The sequence below is a fragment of the Opisthorchis viverrini genome (genome assembly GCF_000715545.1).
Source record: "Opisthorchis viverrini unplaced genomic scaffold opera_v5_395, whole genome shotgun sequence".
Taxonomy (NCBI): Eukaryota; Metazoa; Platyhelminthes; class Trematoda; order Opisthorchiida; family Opisthorchiidae; genus Opisthorchis; species Opisthorchis viverrini.
The window spans coordinates 183,576-199,483 of NW_008752054.1; the positions used below are offsets into that span (position 1 = coordinate 183,576).

General features: G+C 45.3%; 1 protein-coding gene across 1 annotated transcript in view; it reads right to left on the minus strand.

Moving 5' to 3' along the window:
• Positions 1-15,908, minus strand: part of T265_10689 (hypothetical protein) — a gene marked incomplete at both ends in the record, with an annotated part of 51,486 nt that overhangs the window by 4,843 nt on the left and 30,735 nt on the right. Inside the window, 5 exons of the mRNA XM_009177144.1 lie at positions 260-412; positions 5,314-5,556; positions 6,442-6,676; positions 9,783-10,855; positions 11,653-12,143. Of these exons, the coding sequence (XP_009175408.1) occupies positions 260-412; positions 5,314-5,556; positions 6,442-6,676; positions 9,783-10,855; positions 11,653-12,143 (2,195 nt within the window). The remainder of the gene's footprint in view (positions 1-259; positions 413-5,313; positions 5,557-6,441; positions 6,677-9,782; positions 10,856-11,652; positions 12,144-15,908) is intronic.

The window sequence follows — 15,908 nt, forward strand, 5'->3', positions numbered from 1 at the left end:
GCTGCTGACCTCATTCTTGAATTTCCCAATCAGTACTCTCGCAACAAACAGGAGTGATTTTCTGAGTTTGAGGACCAAAGTGTATTCGTGCAACGGATTATTAGACCAGTGAAAATACTAGAAAAACTAAAGTACCTCCGGACTACAACTAAGATTATGAATCATTTACTTAAGCCAAAAGCCAGCGTGATCACAGATCTCAACAGCTCAACACGAAACCGAAAAGGCAACCATATGGAGAAACGGACAAAACACTCACCTGAATTACGTAATTGCCATATTGATCTTTTACCAAGGATTCAGTATGCTGATGGAGTTCGGCCAATATTGGAGCAGTTTGTTCCGGAGTACAGTGCTCTAGGATGCGCTGGATAACACGACAACCGTACGAATGCGTTGATATTGACTGTACCTGTGTAACAGTGGGCGAAACGTGAAGCCAGGAGGTCAATTCATGCACAAATTCATCGTGATCACCAACAGAACATCATGTATCAACATCGATGCACCATACAACCATGATTAGTCTGAAGACATCGTAAAATAACTAATAACAATAATAATCGTTCAGATGCAACATCCTTTCGGTGCCTAGCTGCCATGCCACTCAAGGGAAGCACGAGGGCTGAGATACTGCCAGGTCGCTCAAGCCTAGACAGCGGAAGTCGCGAGGCAGAGGTCGGGTTCGAACAACGGATCTTCCGGCTGGCAAATTCGCATTCTTGTCCCCCAACCTTGTTGCAAGGAAAAGAATAAAAATGAAAGGAACATAGTGATAGCCTACCACAATCATTCCGATGTATTGCATGTTCAAACACTTATCCAGGCACTCGGGATGAAAACTGACAACAAGAGCGCCACGGATATCAATGGGTATCTTGCAGTGTCCCCGACCATGCCCGAGGGGTGGGGGAGCGCAGATCTCATCCTAGGAGGTAAGCCGCACCGAGAGTACTGACTTTTTGCAGTCGCCTTCACGCTTTTCTGTCACGTCAAGGATTGACCACCTGTCTAGCAGCCCCACTCTTAACTGGGCACCGAAAAACGTTTTCGGCAGACAACGACTCGGCACGCGAAATGCATGATCAAACCACCGCGCCTATGGTGATGCACACATTGAAACCCCCGTCGCATAACTGAACACTCATCTAATTGTCTCATAGATTCGCTTACACGAGTTATGGTACTGAGACAACGCTTCTCCAAGATCTGGTCGAACAGGCTACGTCTCAGCCATAGTGCTTTGCCCCCATGGAGACCTCAAATTAGCAAACGCGACCCGAGGCTTAAAGTTTCGCTCATTAAACTCATTTATCACACCACAATCGTAACTTCGAAGATACGTGAAACGCTCCATGGCTTTGAGTGCCGTACGTCTCAGCCATAGTGCTTTGCCCCCATGGAGACCTCACTCAAATTAGCGCGACCCGAGGCTTAAAGTTTCGCTCATTAAACTCATTTATCACACCACAATCGTAACTTCGAAGATACGTGAAACGCTCCATGGCTTTGAGTGCCGTTTTCTGAATTGTAAAAGAAGTGTTCAGTGAGTGAATGTCGAGAAGCATGACCTTACACTATGTGGGTGTAAAGCGCATACCAAGTGACGGGATGATTGTGGCCAGTTCTTCAAAAACACCTGCGCCTTCTTCTCTTCAAAGACGAGAACAACGTCGTCTGTATATTCCAAATGGACGGGGTTTCCACCAGTAGCTATTAAACGCCAGAATTTAGAAACCGTCCAGTGTTCGTCTCGTTGTCCCGCTGATCACGAAATTAAATGGCAATGGAGAGAGTTGGCGTTCCTGCCAAACGCCACTTCGCGTAGGAAAGTCTTCGGAGAGCTCCGGCATACTTTTACATCCGTTTTTCTGAGAATACAGAGAACATATTTTACTGACGAACTTTCGGGGTGTTTTCTGCTGAGCAGGCAGGCCAAGGAAGATAAGCTGGTCAAGCTGAGTCAAATGCACCTTGGAAATCCAGAAATTGTGGATTGCTTATAAGTATGGCGTTGTTCTAGTGAAGTCAACACGTGAAGGGGAACGGATCCAAAGAACAGGCACAATTGCTTAGTCTGCACATTCACCATGCATCAGTCGGGAGGGTAAAAACACAACTCTACGCAAAACAGAAACTCATAGTGATCAATTTTCAAAAACACCCACACCCAATACCACGCAAGACTTCTTATTGACAACTGATAACACACAGAGATCGAACAGCTGTGATGAACGTACACGCATAGTTTTTTACTTCCACACTGCACTTGCTTTATATTCCTAAACTACAGGGGAAACATTCACTGCAAAGAACCTAGTACCCTCAGTTGCCTGAGGACACACTACTTTCACGATTGACAAACATAACTAACGGCATCTGGTTTACCTGTAATGAATGCGTGTGCTATCCATAGTAAGGAGCTGTGATGGTTCCTCGTACATAACGGCGTGCCCATGTCCATTCGCCAATCGATCAATTAACGACAGTTTCGATAAGTCGGTAATATGTATAGGATGCATGAATAGACTATCTCCACTCCCATAAGTTTTTAACACGGACATAATTTCTTTTTTTTTTCACTGAGCATAATTCGCTTTAATTGGGACAAGAACTCTATGCAAATGCGTAGAATAGATGATACGTCGGCGGGAAGAGTGGGATGCTAGTTTTTTTTCTGTTGCTCTAGGTTCAAACATAATGCAACGTTTATTCAAGGTGAAAGTTGGCTGTAGATCAGGTAGCAGTTGATCTGTTCGCCAGGCTTCGCAGTAAGATCGGGGAGACACCATTAGTGCGCGCACATGATCAATAGCCAATTCATCCATCCGACTTGCTAGTATTTCGACACTACCAGAGTTTGACACTGTTGAACACGTATACAAATACGAGGCACCTACATACGCATGTTGTGAATAAGGAAAGTGAGGTAGTTTTACGGACTGCCAGCCGAGTGATTTCCCCCCTCATTCCCCTAAAAGGTACTTCGTGACAAAGTTATAGGACCACCCACGTCTCCACTTCTGGTGGGTTTTTTGGTCAGAAGGTGGTAGATGTCATCGGAAACGAAACTCCATGTGTGAGAACCTTTATTTGCTAGACTGGTCTAAATACACCGGAGAGTTGAAAATGGGCAGTCAATGACATTATTTTGTTGAGGGGCCTTGGCGACATTTTCCAGGCCACCTTACAATCCCCAAGAAATAACACAATATGCTTTTGGTGACTGCGTGGATGGTGAATTGACAATTTTTCATTTTCGCTTCTGAAAAGCCATGGAATGTCCCGTAACTTTGTATCGGTGTATCTACGTTAATAGAAAGCCTGAAAACATGAATTTAGTTATCGGATGGAATCGGGTTGCGAACAAAATGGAAGTGCTGATGAGCTGCGAGAGCGGGTGCACTTTAATTTCAATGTGTTCAGTCACAAACTAATTAATCGCGTCGTTGAGCTTTTGGAGTGAATTACTCACCGGAGTATGCTATCCAGATAGAAATCGCATCCGAGTTCAATTGCCTTTCACTTCAGCTTTTTACCACACGGACTGCGAACAGCATACCGTCTCTAGCAGTTGAAAGTGTCGTTGCCGATAAAGTTTAATGCAAAAATAATTTCACAAGAACGGCCTTCAACTAATTTTGGGGAGATGGCCTGCACCCAATGATGATATGGCCTTTCTTTATGAACACGGAAGAACGTTCATAACATAAAGCTGAGGCTTGTTGCTGGTCGCGAGTGACCAAGCGCTAATCTTGGATGCACAAACACTAGTGGACAGAAAATCAAAAACCTGGCAGTAGTGTGCCCGGATCGGTTCATTAACTTCAAATTTCCGGTACACCGCGCCTCATGTTCATAAACGGTGCGGGAGGCCTGTAGCCAGGGCGTTATACGCAACTGACCCAGTTGTTTATAAGTTCGGCTGGATTATCCGACAGGGACTAAAGAGCCCTGTTGTGACGACGATCAATAGAGTAGAGCAATATTGACCCGCAGCGGGGCGAAACAATACTCAGAAAGTATTTTCAGGCTAATTTACAGTCGGTTAGTCGGTGCTGTCAGTAAATCCAATGTGGAACTCATAAAAGAGCGAGAGTGGAAATTCTCCTGAAAGGCAATCATGAAGGCATTTTTTCTTAAAATCGGACGGTGCCATCATAACCAGGGTGAACTGGGTATGCTGGTTGACCACGTAATAAAACGACCACAGGTTTCGAATGGAGGACTGAGAGTTCACCACAAGTCTTCTGACAGTGTGATTGGAGGGCAGCCAATCGGAGGCACGTAACTCTTAGCGGCAGAAGATAGTATGAGAAGGGTCTGAATTCCAATTCGCAACCGCACCTGTGTAATTGTAGGCTGATGAAGAGGCAATAAACGGCCACCAACAGTGCAATTATTCTAGATAGCTTAGCCGTATCAACCCCAACTTCCGTCCGTTAGGAGGCAAACGGGTCTAAGATTGGTGCTAAAAAATAGAGTGGAAACCTACTTTTCCAACACGGCCCACTCCTTGTTTAAGCCGCAGCACAATTTCGGATTATAAAGACGCAGCAAGTGAAGCGAACTACAGTCAAAGCTTACAAGCCCTGAAGGATATGCCTACCGCATTAACTTCAACCCGGAAGTAATGGAGGACAACGGGTTCGAAGTAGCAATTAATTTTAATACAGCTACCGCTCAGATTTTCCATCATACTTCGGTCTGAGAAGTATGATTGGAACGTACCACTTTGATGCGCGGAGAAATCTGCGAAATTGCTTCTTATTACTACTTGGTGCAAATGCAAAAAGCCTTACTCACTGACAGGTAACAAACCACAATACTGATCCCGCTGAAGTGTGGTTACCTTAAAGCAGATCTAGGTATTTGCGGAAAATTCCTGATATCCGCGGCAGTTAGAACATTAGCCGAAAAATCCAGCTCATGCAGCCTGGGGATACTGCCAACCAATCGCTGCATGGAGCAGTCCTGCTTGATTGTGGCGGTTGGCAGCGAGACAATCATTTTTTTGAAAACAATTTTTTGCTTGTAGCCAATGAGTTCGGAAAGAACGTACAACGACAGCAGCATAATTTCCAGTGTGCGCACCGCATTTTGGTTGAATGGTGGGCTTTTATATCAACGAGTTCCTCCTTCCATCTACGCCACACTATCAACAGCACGGTTGCTTGTGCCATCGATATATCGCGTTAGAAATGCCCATTTACCAGTGGAGCAAGGGAGTGTCGGTCCTACTTCACATTTAGGTGTTGTGTACTCATTCGCGGTGACCCATAAAAAAGGTTTGCATATTTCGGAACCACTTACATTGTTTGTGAAAGAGTCCACGATGAATTGCAAGTGTTCTGGAGGAACAGATTCAATGCACTTCTGGACCACATGATTACCATTCTGGTCTTTGACACACTTGATAACGCATCCATCCAGCTCTCGTATGATTGCGACCTGCATATCCAACGGAACAGATTCCACAGCCTTTTGTATAACTCGACAGCCATACATTTGCAGAGACAAAGTAAGCACTTGACCTCGAATACGTTGTCCCAAAATCTGAAAAAGTAATACACGAAGTGCGTGCTCAATCACAAATAAACTCCATGTAGTTAACCTAGAGGACTGCTCTGTAGGCTGTGGGGAGCCCTGGAGAAGTCAATTAAATGACGTAGTTCAGTGGGACGACGGGACTACTATGAACTGCTAAGAATAAACCTTTCAACGTGACGATTCTTCAGTCCGTAACGCACTGCTGCCCGAGTAGCGAAGCAAGCCCCTAGACCGGTCCTAGAAGTAACTGTTCCGGAAATTGCGGCTTTCTTAATGGGTACAACCCTAACGGTGGATAACGATGATAATTTTGTGTTTAGACCTGCAGAATGTGCTTTGGATTGTGGACGGATTCGTTAAGGAGAGTCGCATTCAAGTAGCGCCAAGATCATTAACAGGGACGTTAACATCATCTACTTCTACTTCCAGCAAATTGAGAAAAAAAACCCGAGTGCTTCTCCCTTCATACCAGCTGGTTTCAACCTTCGCCACCCGACTCGTGTGCCCACTTTTCCCGCTAAAAGAGTACAGCTATTACGGCCATTCCAAGTATGAGCAGTTTGACATCCACCCCGAGTGCTCTCCCTTCATACCAGCTGGTTTCAACCTTCGCCACCCGACTCGTGTGCCCACTTTTCCCGCTAAAAGAGTACAGCTATTACGGCCATTCCAAGTATGAGCAGTTTGACATCCACGCACACCATGAGCCGTGTGATAGTCATCACTCAGAATGTAAAAGACTCTAACATAATATTTGACTTCAGTATTTGCGTGCGGACAGCATTCGCGCTTAACACTGTTTCCAGTAAAACAGCATAAAATCAAAGAAACGGGGGAACGCTGAAACTAAAAGTGATACTAACTTCGATCAAAAGTTATAGAAATACGAACCTGTTTCTGTTCTGGAGTTCCCAATTCGAAGAACTTCTGTATCACATAGTTACCGAAGACATCCACCATGAGGTTATAAGCATGCGGTAGTATCTCACGGAACACAGCGGTTTTGTCCACAGCGCTAGCCTGTTCGAGTTTCTGTTGAATGAACCGAGAACCGTATTGATCTTGTGCAAATTCTACGATGTGGTTCGTCAGGTCCCTCAGTGTTAACCAAGGGAGCCGGCCGTTCCTGTACGGAAAGCAGACGGGAGGGTGACAATCGAAGAAATCGCGAAACTGAACTCCACTAAGTTAAAGGGATTCGGCTAATAGGACTTGAATGACATACGAGTAACTGCCACAAACAGAAGAGCTCACCACATATGAGCCTCCATGAAATTTTGAGGTGTCACACGGATTGTACATACCGCCTCAGGGTCACTAAAACTTCCAACAAATCTGCGTGTGAAATCATCCTAGAAGCAATAAGGCCTGCAAATAAACCTACGAACCTTAGATCAGTCCATCAAATAGTCAGCCTATAAAGAATTTTCTGTCGAAATTTCGTCCCGTTAAGCAAATTCCTTCTGAAAAACTGAGAAGCGCTGCATGGCTATTTCATCTTTATCGAGAGAAGTTAGCAGTGAACATCTCAGGAACTGTGGAACCTATCAAATCCCGATCAGTGGCTGATCAGTGTGACTAACTAGCACTTACACAGGATGGAGAACCACTCACCCTACAATCAAGGAATCCACATCACATGGTGACCGTGTTATCTGGCTCCTCGAGTGATGAGTGCCCACTCGTAAATTTATTCTTCCTTTCACAGGACGAGTGAGACTACATGTGAGAAGTCCTCAATTTGCGAGCCAGTCAACGCTTAGTGTGGATTCCGTGATGAATGATGAATGGCTTTATGGATCGTCTAAGTGCGAGTTAACCCCACTGCTGATCGGTCGCTCGCGGTCGAACGGCTAAGAGGTACGGCACCGAAACTTCATTAAGTTTAGCGAGATTTGCATTGCCAACGATTTACAGTAAGGATGAAAAAGCTGTGCAGTTTCTTGGCAGTTCAGCATAAATTGGCTTCACTTGCAGGACAAAATTCCAATTGAGAAATTTACAAATCTCTTCGCACTACAAAAAGACCATGAAGAATTTCCGAAAGATGGTCACTGGCATACACGAATACCTCTGAAGAGAAGCTATAATCGGAAGATGGCGCTTGGCCTCTCCAGCAGGGGTACCCCTTGAAGGTAAACTGTGTACGGAACGCCTGTGATGAATCCGGAAACTTGAAAATCTCACAATCTGTTTTAAGACAGTTAATTGATAGCCACTTTCAAACAGCAGCATGCTGAAGGGTCTAAGACCCAGAAACTAGGACTATGATACGTCCGTTGTCCTACTGGAGCAAAAATATTGAAACCCGACGACTCGCTAATGTCATCATGAGCTCTCACTGCAAGGAGACAGGTCGAACAGAGAACTCGTGAGAGGAAGTCAATCGACTATTCAGTAAAACGTGTAGCTATTCTCAGAGAGAAAAGGAAAGATCTTGGCTTCCTTTCGGGGTATTCACCGAAGTTTTCACAAACTGGCCAACGTACGGAAGCGAAGAATCGGTGTTGAACACTGATGGCATGCTGTCGATGATGAGACTGGCCATTTGTTATTGGGTTGTATGGCTGACCTATTAGAGCAATGAAAGAATATTCTGATTACGTATGCACTTGGAATGCATCTTGGGAACTGCAGTGGCATGCTGCGATGATGAGACTGGCCATTTGTTATTGGGTTGTATGGCTGACCTATTAGAGCAATGAAAGAATATTCTGATTACGTATGCACTTGGAATGCATCTTGGGAACTGCAGGCTGATGTGGAATGAACGCGTCGACTGTGTGGTGATGAGAATACGATTATGTCATCGGGGTCGTAGTGGCGAAGACGTAGATTGTCTACAAAAAATGCGGATTACTGCTATTCAACCGAAGACGATCATAGGTATCACGTTCGGTTGAGAGAACACGATATTAACGGGATGTCATATAAGACCGGAAGTACTACAGATAACAAACAAGAAATGATTAATATTCGGCCACCGAAGCGATAAATTCCGCGCGACGCTAGAAACCTGTGGTCTGGAACAAGATGAAGCAACCAAATCAATATTGGTTGCCGAAAACGAATGAACGCAACTATGAGGTCATGAAATACGCGTTTGGTGCGAAAGCTACGGTGATTAACCTTGGCCTGGAAAGGACAGCATAGTCAGGTGGCAGATAGCTTATGATGTTCTGGGGAGGTAAACCCACCCAATCGATGGGGGCCTTGTGTAATTCGTAACTCCAAACGTCTAGACTGTGTTGCCTGTTCTCAAGTAGCCAGAATTGAAAAAGGGATCGGCGAAGATAACTCGCCCTCCGTGTTCCCGCTGTGACAGGAACTCTCCTGACATTTGGGATCTGCCGCTCCCAAGATTGCTGGAGTATGGTTCATGTTCGTTAGCGGTCAAGTTTCGACCGCGATTAGAACGAGTAAGTTGAGCTGTGCGACAAAACAACAGCCACAGGTCGCCGAATCATTCTAGAATTAGAAATCGGTTTGGTGGAGACGAGGCAAATGAGAATCGTAGTTCGTGTAAGGCATTAAAAGTTCCACTGGTTAACAGAACCAAAAGTGGAACTACACATTTAGTGTCTGGACCACAGTGCATAACTGAACCCGACATTTAGAGGCAAATTTCGATGCGTTCGATGACTCGCTTGCTCCTGTGAGGATCACTACAGCAGCCGGGTGACGAGAACGTTGCCTAAGCGCATGTATGAACATATGCCACCATCCTCGCTAGAAAAAAATTGCAACAACTTTTCAAAGTTCAGTGCTGGTACATCTTGCAAGATACCCAGTAGACTTTGAAAATACATTCGCTATTATCTACTCTGAAAACACCATAGGAAAAGTGGGGTTGAATGCAGAATGCCATGAAAACCGCAACCAGCAAGATTCAAAGACATGAAATGTGTATCCAGAAGCATCTGATTCCAGGTCTCTGTTTCCAACGGCCAACTTAGTTCGACTATACTGCCATCAGTCGATTTGCAAATCAATTCTAGCGAATCAAATCCACGAATTGAGCTCAGAGAATCTAGTGCTCCACTCCGCTTTAATTCACATATCTCGTGTGTGTGGCTGCTGATTTGATCTTCTGGTTATCCGGACGTTCATGCGTCGATTGACTTAGATTTTCAGACGCATATGTTAGAGCCTGAGGACGCAACATACAGAGGTGCATTCCAACCAAATGAGTACCCTTACTGAAAAATCCCAGTGAACGTCAGAAAACTCACCGGAATTCATCAAGAAGTCGGCTGCGATCCGTAGGTAGCGTGCTCGGAGTACCAGATGGGACCAGACCTCCAATTTGCGGATGACTGGGTTGTGGATAAGAAGCCGAATTGTCGTGAAAATTTTGTGTTGTCCCAGACCCAACGGGCAGACTATAGAATGATTGTTGGTAGGGTATGTTATGCGTGGATGGGGGACGAAGACCAAAACCTGGTGCAATGCCGTTCGGTTGTTGAGCCGCAGCAAGTGACAGCATTGCAGCGGCCACCGCTGGAAGTTGCGCTGCATGATCCTTGGCGTACTTGCTGGCTGCCACATCCACATAACTCGGCCTCACTACATTGCCTGGGGCTGTGTTGATAAACGAGGGTCCGAAAGTATTGGTACCATTTGGAGGATGGGTTGGTGGGGGCAAAAAGCCCGGAGGTGGGAGGACGGGTGGAGGTTGGTGCATAGGATGACGAGGGTGAAATGGAGGGACTGATTGAGGGACAAACGGTAATCCAAGTTGCTGCGGAAAGTTAGAAGGTGGTCGATGAGGAAAACGCGGATTAGGTACTGGTGGTGAGGTGGTGGGAGCAGGACCAACGCCCCGGCGAGAAGGGTGCAGGCCCGAGGTAGGTAGCGCTGTTCGGAAGGTGTCTGTCGATAACCCGTTCCGTGTGACAGGGAAGGCATGGGGTGGTCTTAAAGGTGGTGGGGACTGAGTTTCAGCACCCAGTGGTAGGTAAGGAAGTCGGTTGGAAGTGAGAGTAGCTAGGGCAGTGGGTGGGGGCATAGTTGCAGATGCAGGGAAAATTCGGCTGCCCATCTGGTTCGCTGTCACAGGACCAGATAACCCCATACTGATTGATTGAAATTCTGAGTTGGGCAGCATTTCGTGCGTGGAGAAAACCCCAGTTGCTTGAACTGACTGGTACATTGCAGGTGACGACACAGGTGGAGGGCCAGGGCCCGCGAATCCAGCGCATTGTCGTGTATCTATATTAGCTAACTGGGAGATATTGGGAAGCCGTGGAATAGGGCTTTCAATGGTGGGCGCAGTTGGTATTGGGCAAGATGAATTAGAAAATGTCTGGAAGAGTAACAGCAAGAAAATATGAAAACGAACTGAAGGTTAAAAAGTGTGTGATGTGTCCTACCTAAATTCGGTTAATATTCACAAACAAGATTTTTACTGATACTAGAATCCGAATGAAGTAACACATGCGTCAGAAGGTAATGAGGAAGTTGTGGAACGGGAGGTCATCTCTAGACAAAACAAGCTAATAGATGGTACACTGCACCTGCTAAATACTCAATTCTTCTATGATCCAAAAGAATATGAATCTGTCCCACAACAGATGCTGGTAACGAATTCTGTAAATGATACAGTAAGCAAGCTCCCAAGGGAGTACCACAATATCCTTACTACTGTTGACCTAGAGGAAGGTTTTGAGCCAAATCTCTTCAGTCACGCTGAGAACGGTCATTGCCTGATAAAATGATGGTACTAAGACCAAAAGACTCGACAAGTTAAATACTGCATTGTCTGACGAAACATCAGGATGTGTGACTGCCTGAATATGGCAACCGATAAATGGCCACGACCACATAGTAAGACTTCACGAGGAATTAGGTTCAGAAGGCATATTGTACAGTCTCACAACAAAAAAGTAGAACACTAGCTTCTGGGAATAAACAGCGATAGGATTACCGCATTATGCAGTGTGCCTCAGTAGCCCTAAGTGTGGTAATTAGAAGAGTTCGACACTAGTCCAACCTAAACTAATCCAGAGTAACCATAAACCAGGGCTAATGGAGTCACAATAAATTAAAAACAGATTCGTGATGGAAATCAATCATAATGGGGCGAGACCATTGCATGAATACCTGGAGCTGATCTGGAAGTAACTGTTGTGTGAAAGGGAGCTGAGCACCAAGACCCTGTCCTCCGACGTTTTCCATAGCGGTAGGTATCTGTACATTGGCATTGTTTGGGGCTGGTTGCAAAGACAGACGAGGATCAGAGGTTGCTGTATTTAGATTTCTAGCAGTCGCCGCGAATAGCTGCAGGGTATTTGCAAACAGAGCCATCGACTGTTGTTGGTCAGAGGAAACTGGCTGTGGTTGATAGGTTGCTGGTTGATCCCTAGGCTGCACCAAAGATTGATATAACCCACTAGATGGTATATTGGAAAAGGTTACACTCTGTTGTCCTTGATTTGCCATAGGACCACCGATGTATTGAGGTCCGAGAATATTGCCAGCAACGGGAGGAGTACCCGATACACCCATCTGCTCTGGCTGGAGTTGACCGTAGACTTGAGGAACGTATCCATTGGCTGCGGTTCCGCACGACCCACCCTGGATGCCGTGTCCTCCTGAAAAAAGGGGGTAGTAAGTACGGGGAAATGTGGTGAATCAAGTCGACCGCTTTAGGGAAACCGAATACTGACGAGGCATAGCAAAAACTTTTGGCATAACAGAAAACAGAGACACCTACCAGGACAGCAAAACAAAATGATGTTAAATGAAGACAAGAAAAAAGCGAAGAGGATGAACTGCCGCAACAGAGGTCAGGGTGCACCAGAAACTGGTACTAAAACGAGCACCGATGCACTGCTCCGCTTTCGAACGATGCACAGACGATGCCAGCTTAACTGATGGTGAAACATTCGCATTTAAGCTGCCTAGATCAGTGAACATTCCAACAAACATCTGTGCTATCTGAACTACTGTTATATCTGCTGATTCGTCAATTTGTGTTATTTGCTGCTGACCTGCTCCAGCGCCTGGTTGCCGAAAGAAAACTCACAGAAGGGAACACAACAGCTATATCCCGAACAAGCGAGTGCGAGAGCGTGATTGCCTGCGAGTGTGAGAGCAAAAGTTACAACGGCCCCAAGCTATTTAAAGGGGACTTTCTGACATTGATCCAGGCTGTCTGATAGGCGTTAGTGATCACCCATCAACATCGATCGTGCCTCTATGAAATGCCTGAGCGCAGATCACATTCGGTCGTGCGTCTCTGTGGCGTGCATGAGGACTCATTGACTTTTGCTGAATTGATTGAATGACTGACTGACCTGGATGCTTGCCGGCTTTCCTATTGGAATTTCGGTGGAGCAGTAGGTTCCGGGCGCCCTGAGGTTACTTTCAGGAATTTGACCTTGCTGGTACTAACATTCTCCACAATAGCAAGAAAACAGAAATACCTATATCATTGGTTTTCATTATTTTTTATATCAATTTTCTAGCACCCAGATCACCAAACAGAAGTTTGGCTCTCACTGAGTGATGAAAAATAGTCATGATTACATGACGTACCTTTCTTAATGAAACTTCTGAAGACCTTGAGTAAGTCACACCGAAACAGGCACATTGTCGGATATACTGCACTAACCTCACTCTTTTTTTATTGCATGTCTCTAAAGCCAAACACTCGGGACAAAATAAAGCACAGGTTTACAGTACGTTGCTGCTCAGCCATTGACGGACTCAGCACGACGAACTACACAATCCAAACAATCAAATGTAGTCAGACAAGAGGCTTCGGAGAAAAAAGCCCTTGGGAAACCTGTCCTCAAGTTGATAAATGGCCGAATCGGACTGCTTTGAGTTAGGATATTCAGAGTAGTTGAAGAGGAGGCCAAGGTATTTACAGTAGATGGAACCATAACCGCTTAGGTGTGCCAAAAGACCCGGTAAACTAGCGACCTACAGCACTAAGTGGTTCTGAGAAATATCAACTGAGTCTAGGCAAATTACAGATACTAAACGCCTTTGTTCATCCGGCAAACTAAACACATGAAATATCGTGTAACGGACCTCCACTATACCTGAACAGCCCATTTACACCGAGATGAATGAGTCATGGGATACACACTTTCGACCAGCAATAGTCCCAGACTAGCGTAAACCAAAGAACTGTGTTCACTTTCATTCAAACCCTTGAGGTGTTTAAGCCGTTGTCGTTCAAGATACCGTATGATTCCCTTTTTGGAGAGGACATTCGAGGAAAGGGTAAAGAGCTCTCCCACAGGAGGGTTCATTCGAAAGTGAACATGAATGATTTTGAAAATTGGAACGCCGGAAGCCATAATATCATGAGATGATTTCTCTCACAGTGAAGACTGCATCAGAAGAATGCGCTTGAAAACTTCACACAATTCCCACAGGCTGCCGGCTTAGATGGTCAGCTATGGTGAGAACTGTACACATGTTCCACCCAACACAGCGACTGCTTGTATGTTTTGCACAGCATTAGAGAAGCTAGTGATGAGCAGGTATTCTCGCATTTCGTGGTGATGCGACCTGACGTCTACTCTAGCTAAATCACCGGTACGTATGTCTACGCCGACAAGTAATCGATCCTGTGAATTGGCTAACCTGAACGTATGAGGCTCCGGTCTGCTGAGGGTAGTGCAGGGTTCAACAACAAAGAATCAAAATAAATTGTCTTAGCAAACTGACATTGAAAAGATGAGCAGAAAAATAAGTCTTTGGGAAGAAACGTTCGGTATGCAGTTGGTTTCGCCCTCACCCCGGTCGAGTATGCAGAAAAAATTACCCCATCAGCCGCACCTGCTTTGTTCAACGTACCATGGTTCCACCGTTACGCCAACTGAATGTGGAGTACCTTGATGGCACCTGTTTCCTTAGTTTCCTCACTGTGATATTATTGACCGGCATGTTCCCTCCATCAAATCCACCGTCTGCGGTACTTATGCAGCACTTGCGTTCGGTGTACTTTTATTTCGTCAGTGTCGCCCGATAGAAAATAATCAGACGGGATTATTAATTATGTTATGCGTTACTGGGAAAAGAATGTCAGTGTAAGATATTCAAAAGATGTCTGATATGAGTGTGGGACAAAAGTGTCTCTGAAAGGCGAACAATACTTTAAAGTCTATGGTCTGGTCGCGGCTCGTTCTGTGAGGGGGTTACCAGAAGAATGGTGATAGGTACACTATTTATCTCTGATGAAGCACGGAGGCGCCCAAAGTGTTTCATCGATAGGAATGTTCTCCTGTAAGAAGGTGACGAATAAGAACGGTATCGTAAATTTTATGCATTGGTGTAATGGAATTTTAACTGCATTAAGGCGTTTCGTTGCACCTTGAAATTTTTCGTGAATGCTCCAGATATTCGGTAGTTTTGTTTGTCTGTGATTCGAGCACACTAGAACAACATGGCGGACTTGCGCAACCCGTGCCGTCTAGGTCAACGGGAACTAAAGTTTTTCATCTAACTACATCTGAATAAGGACCACTAAACAAAATAAAGTATCAAGATAACGTATCCTCAGATAAGAATGGGAAATAGAAAAACATTGATTCGGTCATGGGTGGTTGCGGGATAACTGGATTATCAGTATTGATTTATTATTATCGGTTTATCACGCACTACGTCTTCCTGACCTCGGGCAGTTTTACCTCAATCGATACTTCGACTGTGAAACGTTCGAAGTGAATTCTGTTGGGCATTGCACTAACGGATAATTCAAGTCAAACAAGAAAGATGTCAGGTTACGGCAGTTGTGCTCATGATAAATGCTCCAAAGAGACAGTCAGGCGATAAGCCTGCGTCAACGGCATAAAGTATGTTCATTGTGGCATCTCCCCTACGGAAGTAAAGCGGTCGTTCAAGAAACTTGAGGCTGCTCGCTTTCTCGGGGAAGACTGCAATGGAAAAGATTCAGTGCCTCAAATAGTTTCTTCGATGAAGGTATTTTTCTTGAAAATTTCCTCGAGGGGGTATTATAACACGGTTCCGCATATGGAAATCAGGGAGCGGTTGCACATTGTGGGTAACATATTACGGACGGCTCATGACATGGTGACTGCATAGCCTGAGTAAATAATGGTGGTCGACACACTGGACGTAACAGCCACCATTCTGCACTGCCATCAACTACAAGCCTGGACTATGTCCGCCCTCCTTGAGGCATTCACGCGTGGAAGTGATAGCAAACTGGACGTGGATGGTATTAGACGACTGCCAGTTTGTTGGTTAAAAGGTATCATCATCATCGACACCATGACGTCAGTATTCAACATCGACGCCTCACTGCCGTACAACCATGACTTAATTGAAAGCCTTATTGTAAAGAAAAGAGTAAAGGTGGACGGGCAAGGGACTCAGTG